The sequence below is a fragment of the Vanacampus margaritifer genome, chromosome 19 (assembly GCF_051991255.1).
Source record: "Vanacampus margaritifer isolate UIUO_Vmar chromosome 19, RoL_Vmar_1.0, whole genome shotgun sequence".
Lineage (NCBI taxonomy): Eukaryota > Metazoa > Chordata > Actinopteri > Syngnathiformes > Syngnathidae > Vanacampus > Vanacampus margaritifer.
This window is the reverse complement of record NC_135450.1, coordinates 15,693,353-15,715,761: the sequence shown is the minus strand read 5'-3', so window position 1 is coordinate 15,715,761 and position 22,409 is coordinate 15,693,353. Positions and strand designations below refer to the sequence as shown.

Below are 22,409 nucleotides of genomic sequence, written 5' to 3'. Positions count from 1 at the left end.
GCTAAATTGTAACTGTAAAATATTTTTTATTAATACAAGAGTACTTTTAAAATATTGTTTTATATCATTATTAAAATATATAACATTTTGACAGGAAATGCATGGAAACAAGTTCTTTATCTTTTTTCTTTTTTTTAAGTAAAGCATCCAAATAATAATAATAAATATACAGAACAGCAAAAGTAAAGCCAATATACTAAATTCTAAGACATAGTGCCCTTTTGGGACCAGCTTAGTTGAGTTAAGGCTTACCAAATTCTCTCGTGACCAGCAATTAAGACAAAAACCTGTAGTTTATCATGCAATTTTACTGTTTAAGGCCTCTAAAATGTCAAAGTAGATGAAAGGAATTCAACAGAAACATCCCACAGAGACAAGCCATCAGTTAAAACAAAATATACTGTATTATAAATAGAGATGAACAAGCTTTAAAAAGCTAACAAACATGCACTCATTTAAGACTACAGAGAGAAATAAGACATGAAGGTGAGGACAGTCAAGGCACCATAGTTGAAAATAAGGTTGCTCAGTGAAAGTGTTCAGCAGGCACTAAAATGGTGTAATCCATACAATGAACAGGTTAGGGAAGCACAGCATTTAGCAAGATTGGCCATTTAACTCATAAATTTTATACATCAGATCCAAGCCAAACACACGTAACAACAAAATCTCCAGAAGCGGAAAGTATAGTATTACTACATTTTGGAGGGAAAAAATGGGGTGTAGACATGTTAAATAACAAATACGTTGGAATTATAAAAGAAAAAAAATTTCTATTGCCCTCATTGGAAATTTTACTTTTAATCCAATGACATTTTGAGGTTTTGTGTTTTAAGGCACCATTTGTATTCGTATTCTTCTTTCAATCCTTGTCTTTCCTCGTGCTTCCACTGGAGGGCGCTGCAGTTTTAAAATCTACGTGAACAGGAGTGACTTTCTTACAGGATATTTTCACAAGAGTTAATTTCATTACAACGTATAAGGGCCACACCTAAAAAATGAAATAAAATAAAACACACTACGTGGACAAAGTTAACGTTTTAATTTTACAAGAACTAAGTTTTATACTTTTGAGATTAAAAGAAAGTTGTATTTTTTGGGGTAACAAAAATGAATATTTCCAAAATTTAAGGCAATTTTTACGAGAATGATCGTACATATTATTCTAATAAAATGCTGTATATTATCATAATGAAAAAAAAGTTCACATTTGTTAGATTGATTTTAAATTTAGAATAAAATTGGATAATTTCGAGATTAAAGACTTTTATGAGATTTAAATCAAACATTTCTGAGATGAGGTCATACTACTTTCAAGATTAAAGATGCAACTCAATGACTTTTAGATTGTGTATAAAGTATATTAAAAAAAAAAGAAGTGAAATTTCAAGAAGTCGTGTTTTTCGAGAATAAGACAGATAAAATCATTTTACCAGAATAAAGTTGTATATTTTGCCCCAATTTTCATCTGGAAAAAATATATATTTTCAAGATTCAAGACGTAATTTTATTATTTTTACACAACTTTATTCTTGTGGGATTGCGAATAATGACGTAGTGTAATTTTTCTTTTTTCTTTTTTAGTATGTTCCTAATACTCAATGCCAGATTATACACATCTGCAATTGGTTTAATTCTGCTGCTGCAATTTAAAGCGAAAGGTTGTGCTACTGTAACTTTTAAAGATGCATATGAAAGAATGGGATTGAGTGTCCCCCCCCCCATAAGGGGACGAACATCTGCAAACCCAACGTCCGAAGACAAGAGTGTGTGTGTTTCCAAATGTTTCCGCTGGGGATTAAATAGTAATAATAATAATAAGAAGAATAAAAGTGCTCATGTTTCCGAGTCCAACATGGCCGAAATGATGTCCACCAAACAGTCCAGTCCGAAAAGGTAGCCGTCCTCCCGGTTCCCCTCCTGCCAGGACGCTCGGTGATCGAGCTCCTCGCCCTCGGGGAGCGCCGTGGTCTTGCCGAAGTCGATCATCCACACTTTGGCTCTGCCTTTGCTGTCGTGGACGAACAGCAGGGAGCTGCCGATCACCTGCGCCACAAGAACGCGGCAAATTTTTACGAGGGCACTGACGAATATTACACGCGGAGGAAATATGTCTTACCTCGTGAGTTTTAAAGAAGGTAGAGATCTCCAAGGTGCTTCTGATTTCCTTCATCCTGGCTCGGTAGCCACTCTGTACACACATTATGCATTCATTAACACTTGTTAAAACACACATGAAGTGATTGAAGCACACTTACTAAATGCGCTCATAAAAATTAGCTGCGAACGAACCTCCCTGCACGGCGCCAGGCCGGGTTTGCCCCACTTACCAGGATGTCCTTGTTGCCTTTGACAAAATCGTGGAAGGCTGCCATGACTTGCTCGCGCGTCTTTGTCCTCTTAAAGTCTCTGTTGACGGTGCCGTCCTCCTTCTGTGGGGCCACGGGAGACAATGTACCAACGGTTTTAGCATGTTAGCTTGTTCGCGCTTTTTGTTCAAAATAGTACACGATCACAGAACACAATGTCAAATCCTTATCAATTTGCTTTTGCACTTTCTGTCGTTAGGCTGCTCTGCTATGTTAGCATTAGGGGTGTGAAAATGATTCCTTCCTTTAACGGCATTCGTTTTTTTAATTACTTACTTGGAAAGCCTGTACCGGGGGGAACTCCAATCACAACGCAGCAGACACGTCCACGTCAAAATTTAGCAGTAATAAATTTAATAACAATGCATATATTTGTGGAGACTGGGGTCAAGTTTTATTTTACAATTTTAAAAATGTGCAGGATTTCACAAGTTACTTCATGTTAACGATTAGAGAGCCCTTAATATAAAAAGAAAAATGCTGAGCTGTCACCTAAGTCTTACGAATGCAATTATGCCATCTAGTGGCAGCAAAATCGTTTTTTTTTTTACAGTAAAGTACATCTTTTTTAATTTTAACTCAATTTTATGAATTATTATGAAATTACTGTATCAGTGACAAAAAGATGAGGCCGAATTTCTATGTTTAACATTGTATGTTTAGAACAGAATTAGCAATTAATCGCTAAGGATTAAAATTCCAATTAAATTTTAATCGCCTGACAACCCTAGTTAGCATACTAGCTGTTGGCATGTTAGCACAATTTAAAGGTTTTCTTGTGCTTCCAATGACTTTTGGGGGGGGGGGGGGGGGGTAGATTACGGTATGTCACAAAAATTTGCCAACTCTGGGTTTTTGAAGCCCACTTGAGATACTTCAGTGATTAAGGGCTATACACAAAAACTTAAATTGACTACAAAAATCTGAATTTGTTACATTTCTCTGTCAGCATCGTCGAAAAAGTTTTCAGAGAAAGGGGCTTAGAATGGATCCCTGCGGAACTCCTGAACGGCCAACGATTCCGTCTGACTTCGTCATCACGTACTGAGGCCGTTTGTGAGACGATCCACTTTGTTAACGAGACACAAAGAGCCGCAATTTCTCCAGCTTGTTTTGAGGAAGAGGCTGGGGTACACGTTAACACTGGGGAGGAAGGAAGGGAGGGCAGAGAAGGAGCCCAGGAACAAACGGACAATGGCGAAGGGAGGTTATTTTTAAGATTTGAATTTTTTTTTTTCCAGACTGTTCAACATCCGTGCGCGATGTCGCGTGACTAGCGCTGGCTAACGCAAAAAAAAAAAAACGCTGCAGATTAGCAGAACCTAACAGCCGTGGAGACTCACTCGTCGTTTTCCGCGGCTGCCAAGCAACAAGGTACTATTTGGAGGGACAACATCACCCCCGTCTTTATGGTTCAGGTCTGGGAACGCACGCACACACAAACACACACACACACCTCTGTTTCTGGGGATAACCCTCAGAGTCATGGCAACGGACCACCGGGAAGCCACGAATGCCCTTATATGGGCACAACCGTGTGTGTGTGTGTGCGTGTGTCAGGGCCAGATGCTAAAGGCCGAGCGAGCTGCCACCAACAGACCTCTCGCACCACAAAAGAAAGACACGGCAATTTACATGGAGTGGAAGTTTCTGTGCAAAAAAAGCAGGAAGTTAGATCATTGCCCTGAAGGACATCCACCCCCGCGCACACGCTCAGGAAAACACGTTCTTGGTTTTAGTAAGCGCTAACCTTGACTCCTTCTATCCGGAAGCCCAGCGTGGCGGTGGAGCTGATGGTTTCCCGCCACTGCATGTAGCGGGGCTTGGTGACCGCCTTCTGCTCCTTCTCCTCGGCCAACGGCGCCTCGGGGTCCACTTCCACCATCTTCTGGTACATGTCCGGCCGCGGGGTGGGCTTCTTGCGGGCCTTGGTCAGCTCCTCCTCCAGATACGTCCTGTTGGGGGAGCAAAAAATAGGGTTGGATGAATGGAAATGTGTGAAATGGTATTTGCAAACCTCACTTATAAGAAGGTAATTCGTATATTTTAAATCTGAAAATCTGATCTGATGAGATTTCATGTAAGCACTATTAAGTGTTAAAGTCGCAATTTAGAGGCCATAATATGGTCAAGCTGGTTGAAACCATGTGACTTATTTTTCTCAGGAAATGGTGAAAATAAAACACAACAAAACGCGACAGGACAGCCACATCATTAATAATTAATATGGAGGGAAACAGACGGCTGCATATGATTAAATAAAAACGTGTTTGTCGCTCAAGGTCACTTCTGTTCACGTTCTCCAAAACTGCAAAAAAAAAAATTTTGTATTTATCAGTCGCCTCTCAGCTAATCAGAACGAATAAAATAAAGTCATTTGTATCTATTTTATGTGAAATTTTATTTCTTTATTTAATTTATTATGGTGTTTTTGTTATTACGTTCTACCCGCAGTCGGTGAAATCCCAAAGTAATAAGCTTTTTATTTTTTTTAATTTTTTTTTTAATTTTTAATTTTTAATTTTTGTATTAAGCTTTTTATTTATTTTATTTTTTTTAATTTTTAATTTTTTTTTAAAAAATATATTTTTGATTTTTGTAGTAAGCTTTTTAATTTTTTAATTTTTTTTAAGCTTTTTTTATTTTTCAAGCTGGTTGAAACCATGTGACTTATTTTTCTCAGGAAATGGTCAAAATGAAACACAACAAAACGCGACAGGACAGCCGCATCATTAATAATTAATATGGAGGGAAACAGACGGCTGCATATGATTAAATAAAAACGTGTTTGTCGCTCAAGGTCATTCCTGTTCACGTTCTCCAAAACTGCGAAAAAATTTTTGGGGTATTTATCAGTCGCCTCTCAGCTAATCAGAACGAATAAAATAAAGTCATTTGTATCTATTTTATGTGAAATTTTATTTCTTTATTTAAGTTATTATGGTGTTTTTGTCATTACGTTCTACCCGCAGTCGGTGAAATCCCAAAGTAGTAAGCTTTTTATTTTTTTTCTTACATTTATTATATATGTACACTACATTAAAAGAAACCAAAACAACTCAAAAGAAAAAGTCGTTTTTCCTGTTCAGTGTGTCACCGTAATTATTGGAGTGGTAAATCCCTAACTGGCTTGTGCTTCTACTCGGGCTGAACAATTACCAGTAATCAAATTCAAACCGGCATTGCAATGTACAGTAGTGGAATGCAATTTTCAAATTTGGAGAGAAAAAAAAACAAAAAATGAATTAAGCAAAAAATTATAATCCCTCACAATCGTAATTCTGAGTAAAAAAAAAAAATAAAAATCGCATTACATTATTTTTTTAAATCGTTCAGCCATAGCTTCACTTAATAAATAGCATGACATCATAGCAGCGAAAAGAAAACAGGAAGTGGAAGCAACAATGCAGGACGTCCCTCTTTTGACATTCCTCCCCCATGGAAGTGACGCCCCCACTCACCTGACCCCCATCTTGCAGTCCATCACGCACGGGCAATCAAACTCAGCCAGCAGGTCCTCCATCTGATTGTACTTCTGGCCGTCCTTCTCCACGTCGCCGTGGTAACCCGGCACGTACGGACACAGCACGTCCCGCATCAGGAGGGACAGACAGCGCTGCTCGCACTCGCAGTGTTTCTAAACGGGACGACGACGGTCAACACTTTTGTCTTCGCACCGGCGGGACGCGCTGGACTTACTTTTAAGATGCGGCCGTTGGCTCCCGCCTTGAAGCTCCCTGGTAACAGAGACGCAGCGTTAGACCGCGACGGCAGTTTGAGGACAGTCAAGCCGGGTCGAGCTGATCCCGAGACACCGTCTCGCTCGACTTTTTTTGCCCGAGCGACAGGCTTCCTTTTAGGGCCGCCCCGTCAGGAGCCACCGTCAACATGGCCTCCTGGATGAATGCTATAAATGGCCCATCTTCAACTTTGACCTTATCCACTGAACATGGGAAGACACTAATCTCCAATTATATTGCGTGTTTAACCCCTGGGCGCTATTTAACCATTTTTTGGCTTTTTGTTGATTCTGACCAAGCCATTTCGAAATAAAATAACAAACCAGGGGTTAAAGGGGACGTATGTAAAAAATGACTTTTCACTGCCATTGACGGCTATAGACGTCAAAGATAAGAGTTTACCTGGTGAATTGATCCCAAAACAATTTTAATCCAGATGAACTTTCCTAATAACAAAACGTGTCCTCGTGTGTGTGTGTCCGCATACCAGCATGCCCTGCCAGTTGTATCCAGGGATACTTCTTCTTGAAGGACATGACAAATGGCGACCAGTGGACCATGTTCTTGATCTTCTTCCATGACTTGTGCTGCAAAGAGAAAGCCATTCAAATACAGATGACCTCTGCTCTTCATGGTTTGACCTCTGTATAGTGAAAACCTCTGCATAATTGACACCCACTGAAATGCATTGGGACGGGAAAAAAAATACTAACAATTTTTATTTTTAAACTAGGGATGTCCCGATCACATTGGGGTTTTTTTTTTGCACCCGAGTCCGAATAAGTCACTTGGTTTTGAGTATCTGCCGATGCCGAGTCGGAGTTATTCTTGACTTTAGAAATTAAAAAAGGAAAAGTCAACCGTAAACATTTCTTGACAATAATATGTTATATTGTGACCGCACTAGTCTAAACATGACATTCTGATTAATATTACATTTGTAGAATATGAGTTATGGAGCAAAATCCAGCAGTTTTTATCCATCTCAGGGGGCGGCCATTTTGCCACTTGCTGTCGACTGAAGATGACATCACAGTTATTGAGGCGACGACCAATCACAACTCACCTATTTTCTGAAGCTGAGCTGTGATTGGTCCACTAACGCAATATTAACCAAAATACCGTATTTAGACTAGTGGTGGCTGCATAGAACATAATATTGTCAATCATTTTTTTTTTGGGGGGGGGGGGGTTGATTTCCCCTTGAAAATGAAAGAATCCGATCTTTTTCAGCCGAAACCGATCAGCTAAAAAAATCCCGTGATCGGCCCTGATTTCAGGCCACGTCGATCAGATTAGGACAACCCTGTTTTAAACCCCCAAACAATCTTCAAGAAACGCTGATAAACATTTAATATTATGCTTTTCAAAAAAAAAAGATTGGGGAAATAGGGGAAAAACAAACAGAAAGACCAGAAAATAAATAAAATACACACACTCACAACACAAAAAAATCAAATCTGGGCGGATCCGTGGTTCCATTGCAGTGTCAAATAAACCCGAAAATGTACCAATTTTACAAATATTTTTATTATATATATATTTTATTAGATATTTTTTATTATATATATATATATATATATATATATATATATATTTTTATTTTTTTTTTATTTTATTTATTATTATTATATATTTTATTATATCTACCCGACTGAATGATCTAATCAAATCGCCAAATGTTAGTTAGCATACCAACTAAAAGGACCCAAGACTCGACCAGTAGCGGCAGAGCATTGTCATTTTGATTTCTACATTTTCCCGACGAACCAGGAGAGAATATTCTGGAAACAATACAACATGTTATGCTTATTCATCCAGTCTGAAAGCTACAACAGCCAGTTAAACCGCAGCTTTAGTGGATCTCCGGGGAAACAAGCCTCTCAGGCTTTAGTGCTTTTTTTCCCGACTCTAATCTTTCTGGAATGACTGTCAAAACACAACTTTACGCGTACACACACTGCTGTGGGTGTCCCCGAACCATGAGGGAGTTTTCTTCCATCTCCCACACCGCCACTTTTGTGTTTCCAGAACACGTTGACCCCCTCGGACCCTGTTTCCCTTGGCAACCAGGCAAAAAAAAAAAAAAAAACACTTGTGACGCCTCCCCGAGGGCTCTCCCCTTCCACACGCTCGGCCGTTTTCTAAACCATGTGATTTGTGTCGGGTTCGGCCTCTTGGATTTTACAGTTACTGAGAGGCCGAGCCTCTACGCATGACGTCATCCCATGTGGATCCATTGAGAATTTATTGGACGGAACATGACTATCTACGGGCCGCATACACACACATTCATCGACTGGGTAAAGCAGCGAGGAGTCACATGACGGGTTCGTCATCACATGATGGCAATGAAGCGGATTACAAGTCCAACAAATTGAGGGGAAAAAAGTTGCAATTCGATGATTCCCGCCTAAGCTTTTTCTTGGCGGTCGGGGCGCAATGACATTACCTGTAGGTGGACGGCGGTAACGACAAGGACGGCGGCGGCGGCGAGTGACGCAACGGCGCTCCACCGCGAGTACGACCACGTCATAGCGGAGCGAGCCGCTCTTTAAGCTTCTGTGGCAAACACCAATCATCCGTGCAGCAAGCGATCCGATGCTCCTTACTCGCAAATAACACGTCCGATAAACGACCGTGCGTCATTTGATTGGCAAAACTACCCGCCGGCAATCTGGGCATGCAAATCTGCGCACAGGTCAACAACAATGACAGAAACATCGGGAAGAGACGTATAACACAGCTGCCAATATGAGCAACTGGGCTTTAACTCATTCACTGCCATTGACGGCTATAGACGTCAAAAATTCATTTGAACTATTTCTATTAGTTCCACTTTTGTTAACAAGAGTAAAAAAAACTAGAAAAAAATGTATTGTACGTTTAGAACAGATATCAAATTTGTGATTAATCGTGAGTTAACTATTGAAGTCATGCGATTAATTACAATTATAAAATGTCATCATCTGACGCCCCTAATTTTTTAACTCTTTGACTGCCAAAAACGTTAAATAACGTTTAGTAAAATCCTATGGAGGAGTGCCAAAGACGTTTTTTTTTCAAAACAGAGGTGAAACAACCATTTTCTATTGTTGATTACTGAAAAACGGAATAAGGTAGAAACAAACTTTTTTTTTCTGATCAAAGATGAGAGTCCAATCTTTCATTTGGTAGTATGTGTGTTTCCATAGTCCAAACACATAATTTTCTGTGGACCTTGAAAAAGCAGTCAAAAATGCTTAAATCGGCTGGCACCCACGGCATCCCTTTTCTGAAAACGTCTGGCAGTCAAAGAGTTAATATTTTTTTCTTTTTTTGTTTGATGAATTAATTATTTAAACTCAAGATTAATCACAAATTTTATATCTGTTCTATATGTACAAAAAAAAAAATTCTAGGTTTTCATACTCTTGTTCACAAAAGTGGAAAAAAATGTGAAACTAATAGAAATAGTTCAAATGAATTTTTGACGTCTAGAGCCGTCAATGGCAGTGAATGAGTTCATAATAACATCTCCATTCTAGATCATCGCGAGGTATGATGTATGATGACGATGATTATCCTTCAACACTCAATCAACTCCAAGCATGCTTTTTGTAAGTGCGTGCAATTGTCCCAAACATTCGGAGAGCTGTTGGGCGAGAGCTCTAAGAGCCTCTCACCATCAACCATGTGGTCGCTCCTATCGGCTCTCACCAAAGGGGCGGGCAAGAAAGAAAGAAAGACAGAGAGAGAGAGAGAGAGAGAGAGAGAACGGGGAAATGGTAAGCAGAGGAACTTCTTGCAGACAGGAAGTGGAGGGGGGAGGGGGGGGGGAGAGGAGGGGATGCCACTTTGCCTCGGCCACAGTATTTTCCACATCCGCCGGTGACTACAAACAAACAAATGTGAGAGAGAGAGAGAGAATGAGGGCGAGAGAGAGAGAGAGAGAGTCCTTGACCTCAAAGAGCAAAAGTAAAGGCGGGTAAGCCAATGCATGACCGTGTCTAGAATGTGCATTATGTCTCATATTCTCATAATATTCATTTATTCAGATTGAGCCACCTAAAAATTAATTAAAAACTTGGAACGAAGCATTTTCACAAAATTATACGAGACTGCAATTTGAGGGGGAAAAAATTACTTTAAAAAAAAATTACTCCCAGTTCGGCACCGGCAAATCTGCATATTCACATTTTTTTCCCTCAAATATTTTACAATATTTTTAAGGATGTGTCATTTGGGGTACATCATTTTGGTTTGGACAATTTTTGCGTTATTATTTCTTGGTAACATCTCGGGCCTTCTTTTTTTTTTTGGTCCTTGTATTTTATTCTTATTCTTATTTTATTTATTTAATTTTTATATTGGTAATTTCTCGCATTGTTAAATGTTTGTTACTATTTTTGTGTGTTAAATGGTAATATAAAAAGTTACATTTTTATTTTATTTTTATTTTAAAACTCCAATTGCCCACTTTCAAGCACAACTTCACATCATCCGCAAGTAGAATAAAAAAAAAAAAAAAACATAAATGTACTTTGCATGTGCTGATCTCCTGCATGGACTACAGTGAGTCCTTACTTCCGCCAAGTAGACTGCACGCGCTTTGATTGGCCGGGAATCAAATCAGCTGTGTTCACTCCCACAACATCGCAACTACAGCCGTCTACAAAAAATTCCAAAGAAAGTCCAACCATGCGAAGTTAGAATGACTTGAAAATTGGGTCCCACAGTCTTTTAAGACAATAAGTCAACAACAATAATGCAACTTTTCAAGTTTCATGAAACAATGATATGGAAACTCCCTAAGCACAGAATTTACTTGGACATACCCGTATTTTTATATAAACAAAGTGAGAGGTTTTTTTTCTCTCAAAATTGCAGCCTTTGCAATTTGAAAATTGCATTCTACCACATTGGGACGTGAATATGATCGGAGAGGTAAAAAAAAAAAAAGTGAGAAAAGGTTAACTGCGGGTGACAACATTGTGATATTGTAATGTAAAAAAAAACCAAAAAAAAAACCGGAAGGGTGAGTGGGGGACACTCACTTATCCACAGTGATGCTTTCATACGAAAGGAAACAACAAAGCCGCTATCGCTCAGCAACAGCTCTCCTTGCAAGGAGACAAACAACGTCTGCAAAGTTGAGAGTGCGGAAGGACACACACGACGACTACTTCTCACACACACAGTTAAAATTAGAACGCGCGCGCGTGTGTGTTTGTGTGGTCCCGCCTCCAGAAGGCGAATGGCTCCTCTATTGTCAAAATGGACGTTCCCCTTGCCAAGTCGGCGCACATTTTGACACACACACACCGCGCAACATTTCAACACCGGCAGCGTTATTTCGTTTATGAGTTGTTAACGTCTATTGACTGGTGTTTCCCTCTTTGCGGCGCAGGCACGGTTAAAAGTTACGCGCTCACGCACGCGCGCGCGCGCGCACACAGCTGGGAGAGGGAAACTCGGTTTGACGTCACAGGGTTGCTAAGCAACGGGTCGCTGTGGTAGTGAACATTTTCCACTGCGGCGCACACAGTGCAGCGTGTTTTATTTTGCTCTGTGTGTGTGTGTGTGTGTGTGTCCCACGTTACATTTGTAGCGTCTGCAAGATGGTGTGTCACGGTGTGTGCGTGATTGACAGATTCTTTTGGTGCAACTTTTATTACAAACATGAAAAAAGTTGCATCGTTTCGTTACCACTTTTTTTCAGACCGATACCAGTATGAGTAATCACTGATACTGATACCAAGTGGCGATACCGCTAAGTACCTTAGATACATAAATTTTGCCCCCCACCCCCCAAAAAGCGATTTTTTTAAGCAAGACAATACATCCCAATAAAGCATTTTTTCTAAAAAATGCATGAAATTCTTATCGATTTTCTATACTGCTAATTTCTAGTTCCCGATCATAAAGCAGGCACAACCGATACCTTAAAATAAAGCCAGGTATTAGCACAATACCGATACCTGGTATTGATACTCTACAGTAGTTACAGGGCCCGACTGATACAGATATTTTTAGGTTGATGCCAATTCTAATATTTGGCAGAATCCAATTGCAACAATAGATTAATCAGATGATTAGGTTGCAAAATATCCATCCATCATCTAACGGTTATCCGAGGTCGGGTCAGCTTTAGCAGGGAAGCCCAGACTTCCCTCTCCCCAGCCACTTCAACCAGCTCCTCCGACGGGATCCCTTGTGAGGAATAAGCGGTTAAGAAAAAACTGATCTCAATGTCGTTCCCAATTCCATCCGAACCTAATTTACAATTCTGCATAACGTCAAATTCAAAGCTTTGGTTTCGGGTAAGACTGAAATGACATCGCCAACTACTGGCCTGGCATGCAAATGACAGTTTTATTCAGTGATTTGAGCAGATTTTGCGTACGTGGAAAGTTCCTTCATTCTTACGAGGCGGTTGTTTACAAACATTCCGTTGGACTGCGACAAGATGAGATATGTGGTATGATATGCCCTCAGGCGCATCTCAAAACAAAAACATGCTGCCGGAGGAATCTGGGTCAAACCGACGGCTGACGATGAACTCGTTCAGGTGCGTCGGCAGTTGCAAATTGTACTCCAACTACAAGAACATTTGCAGCACACGTGCGCCTTCCTATCTTGGAGCGATGCCCGGAAGGAGTCAAAAGATGAGCCAGGCTGTGTCTAAATAAGGCTGTGTTGGAGATTTCAGCCTGGACCAGTCAGGCCTAAAAGTTGACGTCAACTGAACTGATCGTTTAAGTGAGAGGGTCATCAAAGTAGGAGGATTGTTTTTGAAAAATGGTTCAATCAGAAAGTGGTAAACACAAAGCACCCCTCCTGCTTGGAGAGTCACGCTTGCCTCTTCCTCGCCGCTCTTGCTCCTCGGCCCGGCGCCGCATACCGCTTGCGCGATCAAGCACGCCTAATATGTCGGTGCACGTCGGCTCGGCTCGTTCCAGGTTTAATCAGACAAAAGCTGACGAGCTACGGGTGGGCACGCGGCGATCGGAATCTGGCCGACGACGGCGGTGGCAGGATCCAAACGTAAAAATTGGGTTTGAAAATGATCTACGCAGGACGACCAGCAGAAGTCATCTTTTTTTTTTTTTTTTTTTTTTTTTTTTTACTGACAGTGGAAATATGCAAAGGGAAGCGTAAGCCTTCATTCAAATCCAGCAGCCAAAATAAACAAATTGCAATCCAAGACACCTGCGATCATCGGGACATCTGTTTAGGAACACGATATTCGACACCCACTTTGTTTTGGTGTCACGCTATTGCGCAGTTGGCGCATTATCATAACTAATTAAAACAATTTCTTCATTAATTAAGTCCGATGTCAAGTAGTACTTTGTGATTTCTTTCTAATCGAATCAAATGACACCAAGAGAGTGAGACCACAAGTCGTCAAACAACCACTTTGTAATCCTCATTATCGCCGCCCTACAGGACCGGAGTGGAACACGACCAAACAACACGTACATTTGTTAAAAAGCTTACTTACATCTAGGGCTGGAAAAAAAAAAAAAAAAAAGTCGACCAGGTTGGATAAGTCGACTAAAATGTTCTGCCTTGAAGCTCCACTGGAACCATGAATGGGCTGTTCATGTTTTATACACGGACTTGCTTTTTGCAGACGCACACAGAATTGGAATGGCCGGCGGCTGTGATCTGATCTTTTATTTCTTCTAGTATTATTCACACAAAATTGCAATATCTAGGCGATAATGGTAGTGCTTTATGCGCGAGATTATTGGTCTATGCTTTGTTTATGTATAAAGTTAAAAGAAGACGTTTCCTTTCTTTTCTTTGGTTCTTCCTCGGGTTTCCTGACGGCCTCTCGACTCTGGCTGGAAGTGTTCGGTTTAGGTGAACGGTATGGGACTTTTTTTTTCAATAGGTTTTAGGTGAACTAATGAATACACACTCACTCGCACGCACGCACATACACATATTCACCCACATACAAAAAAAAAATATATATATATTAAAAAAGAAAAAAAAAGAAAAAAGGAGAGCATTGATGATGACATGTCAAATCGGTAAAATTACCGAATGAACAATACTGAGCTCTCCAGAAAAAGGAAAAAAAAGAAAGAAAAAAAGACGTTTTTAATTTTACTCTAGCCCATCCCGACAATTCGCATCATGCATAGGGTCTGACTGGTTTGGATTTTTTGGGGGATGCGTCTGATATTTGGCAGGATAAAATTCCAATAACTGATCAATCGGCCGATTAACTCATTCACTGCCAGCCCAGTAAAAATCGATCTTTTGACGTCTAGAGCCGTCAATGGCAACAAATGAGTTAATCAAAAAAATATACAATTACCAGCTTTGCAATGAGGATTTGAAAAACGACTGATTTGAGCTCGGTCGCGAATGATATTCAAAGTCATGGTAGCACATTGCATGATGGCTAAAAACATGTGACTGCATCCAGCCCCAACACACACAAACAAAATGTCACAAACAAACAAGCCGCCGCCTCTTTTTTGAAGCGGTGCCAAGGGCAAGCAAGGCCCGGAGTGTGTGTGTGACGTGTGGATTTGTACTTTTTTAGCTTTGCCATTTCCTTTAAGAAGCCTGGTGCGCACGCACACACACACACACACACACACACACACACACAGAGGTCAGACACAGTACGAGCTTTGTTCCTGTGAATGTCAAGCCCCAGAAGCACCTCACATGACGCGCACACACTACAAAGGCGCTGAAAACTTTTACACGATTAAATATTCCGACAGAGAAAACTGAAGTGTTTTTCGCAAGACTTTTTGCGTTTGAGCTTGGTGGAAAATAACCTGCACATTTAACAATCTATGGGGGTCCTTTTCCCCAAAAGTTTTGAGTCGCCAACAGTAAAATTATTTACAATAAATTTATGTATTTTGTAATTAGCATAATTTTACATATTCATCAATCCTACTTACTGCTTTCTGGCGAGAGCTCAGCTGCGCCGGTGTGAGAAGGTTCCCCCCTCTCTCCGTGTCAGAAACATCCTCCTCCGACTCTTCCCAAGACGAGGAGAAGCCTGCCGAGGAGGCCGAGGAGGACGACAGCTTCCTGAGGGAGCGCGTCGAGGCGTTGGACGAGGGCGCGGGGCTCGGGGTGCCCGCCGGGTCCGAAGCGGACCCTCCGGGGGTTCGAGGTTGGCTTTCCAGGCCGTGGTCAGTGATGATGACGGCGGGGATGGAGGGAAGGACGGCGGGAGGGGTGTTTGCCAAAGGAGGGGGGCCCTGAGGCTTTGACGCAGCGGCGTCTGGGTGGGCGCCCGACATGTCGGCCTCCGTGCGCGGCATCACCTCCGGGCCCGACTGGTGTCCGGCGCTCTCTTCTCTCCCCTTTGAATCTCCGTCATCTCCCGCTGTTTGTTTGTTTTCCTTCACCCCGCTGTCCTCTTTTATCGCTCCATCTTTGGCTGAAGGCGCTTGCAAGGTCTCTGAGGGACCCTGGACAAGGAGCGGTCCATCTAATCGGGCAGTTGCGATTGTTTCTGAATGGCAGCCGTTTTCAACAAACAATGTCTTAGCGTCGTTGATTATTTTAATCATTCTACTTTCTTCCCGCTTGCTCTCTCCGTGCACTGCTTCATGCTCGCCTTCTCTCCCATTTTGGAGAACGGGAGGAACTTGACTCTGGCGGGCCTGGGTCATTGAGCATTGGAGGGCTGCCCTGCCACGGCCGGGAGGGGGCGGGACTTGGCCCGCCGCTCGTCTCAGAGACCGAGGGCTGCGTTGGAGCTCGCTGGTGAGCACCTGGGCGCGGATCCCAGAAATGTGTGCCTCGAAAATGCCCACTTTCCCCTTGACCTGCAACTCGTGCACACAAAGGAGAAAAGGCATACGTTTTTATTCAATCCAATCCACTTTATTTCTATAGCGCACTTTATAAACAAGCGTTTCCAAAGTGCTGCACATTGTGATCCGCACACTATCATACACATCAAATCTAGTAAAACCCACTATAAAAAAATAAATAAAATAAAATAGTAAAAATAAAATAAAAAATAAATACATTAAAATAATTTTAAAACAAATCCCCCAAAAATTAATTTAAAAAATTTAACAAATAATAAAAATAATCACAAAATAAAATAAAATGAAAAACACACGAAAAGATCCAGAGGAACACACAATTAATGCAATTTCCACAAACTCACCCCCCAAAATAAATAAATAAATATATAACAAATAACAAATAAAAAAAAATAAAAATAAAATAAAAAAAATAAAAAATCTGCAATTTTTTTTATTGAGTTTTCTCTCCATTATAAAGTTAATGCTAGTTTAAAGTTTTAAGTTTAGTTAAACGTTTATGCTAACTGTGAGACTTGCCTATGGCATTTCCCATGATGTGTTAGCATTAGCATTAAGCTGGCAGCCTAAAGGCTAAGCTATGTGCTTGTTTTGAATTTGAGCTTTGAATTTGTCTACACCAGGGGTGGCCAAGTTCAGTCCTCGAGAGCCACTATTCGACATGTTTCTCTCCACTAACACACCTGATTCATGATCAGGATCGTTATCAGGCTTCTGCAAAGCTTGCTGATGAACTGATCAATAGATTCAGCTACGCTAAAGGAGAGAGACATGGAAAACAGGCTGGATAGTTAGTGGCTCTCGAGGACCAAACTTGGCCACCCCTGTGATTGAAAGCAAAATTCAGCAAATGGCGCGTAACGCTCGTCTCACCTCGACGTTCTGCAGCTCCTTATGGATCTGCAGCAGCTGCGCTTGGCGTCTCCGCTCCTCTTGCTTCTCTCCACCTCCGCCTCCCGACACCTCCTCCTCGTCCTCGCCGGCGCCAGGTGAGCTGAGTCGTCGGACCCGCTGGCCCACGTTGACCCCGAGGAGCTCCCGGCAACGGGGCGACGGCGAGCGGGCGCGAGGGCTGGGGCCCGGGGTGAGCGGGAAGACGAAAGCCTGACTCGGCGTCCTGGTGGGGCTCGTCTGGGAAGTTGACACAGGAGACATTTCATTAGGTACACCTGCACTGCTATTCCGATTTTTATCTGGGGTACCTGAGGGCTAGCTGGGGTGTAAGGACCTCCAGCCAGTAGGTGGCAGTAGGTGGCCCGATCCGGAATTTGCAACGCCGGTCGGCCAGTCGTGTTGGTTCCGCTATTTCGGGAGCTGGTACCAGTGGAACCTTGCTGGATGTGAAACTGATTACCGCTGTTGGGAGAAGACACATTTTGTCATACTATATCAAGTAAGGGAACGTGTAAACGTTTGGATTTCCACTCACCCGTTCATGACTGTGAGGATGTTCCGGTTTAGGGCAGACGCTGCCATCCCCGCGGCCAGGCCAAAGGCCCTGAAGGCTGGGTGGACATCAGACTAGTTACCCTTAAAATGCAGGGAGGAGAACGGCTTTCAAAGTCAGTCCAGGTAGAAATCCTGCCTGGCAACAAAAACAAGTCCAGAGAAATGACGGACAATCAACTGGAAGTGGAAACAAATTCAAATTTTCCCTAAACAGCAGAGACGCCGAGACTTTCCGTCCATTGCTAAGTGCGTCACAGACGGCGATTATTCCTGGAGTCCTGAGCCCTAAACTTAAAGATACCATTGTTCTGGCTAGGGGGAAGGAAAAATAACAAGAGAGACAAGGATGAGGGATGGCGGCGAGAAGGAAGGCGAGGAAACAGGTTTCATAATGTTTGAAAAAAAGAGGAGATTTGTTAGGACGCTGTTTTGGATCAAAACACTCCAGAGTTGCAAAGAAATTGCTCGCAATCATTTTTCAAACAACATTTTAAATCTTTTGAGAGGAAAAACCTGGACCTATTGAACAAGCTTTTACTCAGAGAAAACAGCATCTCTGAAACCGAAACTGGTAAAACTCGGAAATTCAAACACATTTTTCTGGCTTTGTTGAAATAATTTTCGAACGTTTCTAAAAACTACACAGAGGGGGAACAGAAATGGTAGAAAGGAAAGTGTAAATTTACTGAGCAAACACTAATGCTATACAAGACAATCATTATAGCAGTACCAACAACCTGCCACTAGGTGGCAGTATCGTTAAGTTAACAGTCGACTTCCTGTTCCCTTCTCCTTTACTTTGTATATCAGGTGACTAAGTTCAAAGCGAATACAAAGTAGCACTTTGGTTTAGTTTAGCGTACATTACAAAATGTTTAACATCTATCGACACATATATGACAATTAGGAATATTACGTAATTTAAAAAAAAAGAGAAAGAAAAAAAACTTCTTTTTTTTATTTATTTTTTTTTAAAAAGGAGAGCAATGATGATGTCAAATTGAATGAACAATACTGAGCTCTAAGAAAAAAAATAAAATAAAAAAAAAATAAAATAAAAAAATAAATAAATAAAAATAAAAGGAATATTACGTAAAATATTACCGATACAGTTTACATTATTCTGAAGATAAAATCACTTGAAAGTCAACTAGCGTCACATTGAATGTTCGTTAGACCTTGCAGGTGATAAGTGGTTATCTTGTTTACATCTAAGCGCTCGTAACGCATAACCTCATGTTGCCGCTTGAGAGCAAAACATTATAATTGTGGTACTTGAACCATGCGGTGTAAATACAGCCGTAATCTACAGTTGGAATTCTTAATAATCAATTACTATGAGATTTAATTCTGACAAACATCTTTTATCTCTCAACAGAGACTCTCTACGCTTCGCTTAATTTGTTACTGTAAAATGTAATATGTGTATTCAGTCCAGCCACCGTGTCGCCCCAAGTGTAGTGAGCCTTAGTCGTCTTACTAACCACTGTTAGTTATGTTGTAAAATAAGACATCATAGTCTCTGAAACGTGTTGAGGAATTTTGCTAGCGGTTGAATTGATCAGTCTTGTGGTCCAAATGCGTCAGAAAGACATTTTTTTTCCATACTAACTAAATCACTTGGAGCCATCAGCAGTATGCATGTGAAGAAGCCTTTCAAAAGAAGCCTCATTTAAATCCCGCTGGTATTCTCGTCATGTGCAGCCAAAAAGCGCCTCGGGGCGTTCTTCCGCTTCGAGGGGGGGGGAATAAACACCCGGCTTTCCTCCTTGAGGCGTCGAAAGTGGGAGGGGGGTTGTCTCAGTTTCAAGGAAGTATTCCAATGATTTATCACAGAATGATCAAATTCATGAAATCGCAGTGTTGATTAGGGAGGACGGAGACAGCGAGAGAGAAAGAAGTGGAATGCTGAGTGCTTATAAGACATTCTTGCCTGACAGACTTTTGGAATCTTACAGTCCTGCTTGTTTGTTTTTTTGTTTGCCATCAATGTCAAACACTCCTCTAACGTTTACAAGCAATGAACTGGATGGACGCAAACACAGTATTTTGCCATTTATGACGAAATAAATATTCTGCCTTGGGGGAGGCCCTCCTGTGATTACCTCCCAGACGCCATTAGGGCACACCAGTATTGCATTATCCAAATATTGACTGAAATTTCAAAAAAATTTCAAGACTTTCAGTTGACTTAAGTTTTAATCATATGAAAACCAAATATTAGCTGCCTATATTTGCAGTTGCCATCTTCAGAGACTAGTGAGAGGGAAAGTATATAAATGACTCTGTTTTGTGGGAAACTTGTGTAAATAGTACAGTACTTTAAAACTAAATGAACTTTGGAAGGTAGAAAAGATGTTATTATTTCCAGACAAAAGAGAGATTCAAAAGTATTTGTAATTGCACTTTGTTGGAAACTCGTGTTAATGACTAAGGACTTTAGATCACATTTGTACTTGGCATTGGAAGATAACTTTGTCACGTTCATATTAATAATTGTCAGTGATAGAAAGACGTCATTTGGAGACAAAATGAGTGTTCAAATCAGAATCACAACAAATGAAATTTACGTTTAAAACATTAAATACAATTAAACACATTAGAATGTTTTCTGCATACAGCCTGTTTAGACATTTTACTTGTGAAGCACAATAATATGTATGTAAATGACATGGATTAAAAAAAAAAAAACAATTACTAATGCATTCTGTTGTTACATATTGAGGAAAACATTTTCCTTATTACTGCATTAAAATGTCTTACCTTACGAGCTGTCACTCAAAGACTCCTCCAGTACGAATTTATGGAGTTAATTCGACTCAATAAGGAACAAGTAGTTCTTGTCGATGACAACACAGCGACTACTACGTTGTAAGAGGGGGCGTCTTAACTTGGTCACACCGCGACAAAAACTGCCACGCAAACTACAACAAGCGCGTCCTTTCCTCGATGGCTGCCCCCGCGCTGGTATCGCTACAAGCCGGCCGAGATGACGCCCGGTCCCGGGGAGGTGTCCGGCGCCATGTGAACAGCTCGCCAACTCCATCCGCGAAAGTCAGCCGCAACGCTGTGTGGAGGACCTCCATCCGCCCCGCGAAGCCGGAAGTGCCGGGAGACACGCGCGCGCGCGCGCGCACACAAACAACAGGGGGCACGTGCGCGCGCACGGTCGCAAGTTCGCGCTCTTGCGCGCGCACGTACGCTTCATTAATCGGAACGGGTTTGATGAAGCGACGGTGGCCGACATCGTGGCAACGCCCACTAACACAATCAGTGAAGTTGGAAAAAAATGATCGTTATGCGAGTTAACTTTAATTGCAGAAGGAACCATTATCAAAAACAAAAACTTACATCACCTGGGTAACAGGGAGGGAGTTAGTGGTTAGCAGTGTCGGTTCTGGATTTGAATCCTGATATTTCCATCTGGAATTCGCATTCAAGTTTGATCCGTCTTGACATTTGACAACATTTAATTTAAACACATTTGGGACCTGGCCCAAATGCGAATAACAAAAATTCACTAATAGGCATAACTATATACCATACACCGAAGGTCACTGATTTATTTATTTATTTATTTTTGAAGATTCACAACGAGTAACAGTCGTCACTGAAGACTCGGAACTATTTACGAGAAGAAAATCGTCTTCGAGACCAAATTTGGAAAACCTAACATACCGGTTTCTTTTAAACATAAAAGAGTGTAGAAAGAGTGTTTGGTTTTGTACAAGGATAAAAAAAAAAAAAGTCATGGCATGGTTTCTGATCATTTTCATAAATCATTAGGGAATATGATATATTTCATTGAATGCCCAATAATTTTATGCTTTAAAAAAATGTTCATGAAAGACTCAAAACCTTAATTTGATGTTTACATCAACTTCCATGTTGGGTTCATCTCCAATTCTAAAATCACGTGTGATGTTTACAGAAATATGTAGGCCTATGTTAGGTTCACTGAGGACTCTATAAACTGACGACAGTATTTACAACAACCATGTACAGTTCTTTAAAGCCTCTAAATTGCATCTGATGTTTACAAAAATGTGTACATTAGCTTCATTGCCGACTCTAAACCATCTTTGATGTTTACAAAAACATGAACGTCGTTGGCCTCATTGAAGACATGCCTGTTGGCGTGCAAGTGCGTGTGAATCATGTGTCCTCATTGCGAACAGTCGTGTGATTGACAGACTGTCAAGCCCAGGACGCACCGCACCTTTTTTTTGCCCTCAAGGCAGGCTGCGACTTCCTTGTGAAAATGAAATTGGATGAAAGGATGCACTCGCCATCCCCCGAGGCCTGGTCGGGGGACCTGAAAAGCTGGGTATGCATCTGACCGCCTCAGCTGCATGGAAGTGCGGAGAGGCAGCAACCAGTTGACCCAAAACAATGAACATAAAGATTGAATCTTAGATTAAAGCATAGATTTGTGTGGTTGTAGAACACTGCCACATATAACACACGAGAAATTATTCATTACTAAGAAATTGTTTTGCCTTTGGTTGATAAGTAATAGAAGGAAAACACAATAATCAATATGTCTGCTGCTTATGCAGACTTCGGAATTACAGTAGGCTATATTGTTGACAACCATTTTGTGTGTGTGTGTGTGTATTTTAGCTTTACTTTTACTTTTACTTTTACGTTCAAAATGTAGGAAGTGTCTGTTTCCGAAATGAAACCCGATCTGAAAAAAATAGCCAGGAAAAAAAAGGGGAACTGCTAAAATACTCAATCACGTAACAGTTTTCGTGTCGTCACCTCCAACTGCACTCTCAACATTTTGTCAAAAGCAAATCCTTCCTTTTTCAACTTTTTTTTTTTTTTTTTTTGCACATACAAAGATGTCCAAATGGAGACTTTTGGACTCAAATTATGTGACAACTGCTGAAATATTACAAACATGCAAGTCACAAAATGACTTTTAAGTCCCTCAAATGTTTAATGGGCAATCCGGGTAATATACCAAAATTCTTTCAAGCGTTAAGTAAGAAAAAAAAATAGAAACCATAGGCTTGTATGTAGGATATTTATTAACATAGTGG

At 41.0% G+C, this 22,409-nt stretch overlaps 1 protein-coding gene across 4 annotated transcripts; it reads right to left on the bottom strand.

Annotated features, from left to right (window-relative positions):
* Positions 1-290: 290 nt before the first annotated feature.
* Positions 291-20,458, bottom strand: itpkb (inositol-trisphosphate 3-kinase B). Of its 4 annotated transcripts, none has more exons than XM_077553360.1 (12): positions 20,125-20,458; positions 17,342-17,497; positions 17,115-17,268; positions 16,786-17,043; positions 15,028-15,906; positions 6,597-6,696; positions 6,069-6,106; positions 5,831-6,006; positions 4,120-4,324; positions 2,331-2,432; positions 2,120-2,191; positions 291-2,046 (listed from the first exon to the last, which is right to left on the bottom strand). In XM_077553360.1, exons 2-12 carry the CDS (start codon positions 17,386-17,388, stop codon positions 1,837-1,839), a joined length of 2,241 nt encoding a protein of 746 aa, XP_077409486.1. In that variant the 5' UTR covers positions 17,389-17,497; positions 20,125-20,458; the 3' UTR covers positions 291-1,836. The 4 variants fall into 4 exon arrangements, with proteins under 4 accessions (XP_077409486.1, XP_077409488.1, XP_077409487.1 ...); XM_077553362.1 differs by having other exon boundaries at positions 6,069-6,109; positions 6,600-6,696; XM_077553361.1 differs by having other exon boundaries at positions 17,342-17,493.
* Between the last annotated feature and the right edge of the window lie 1,951 nt (positions 20,459-22,409).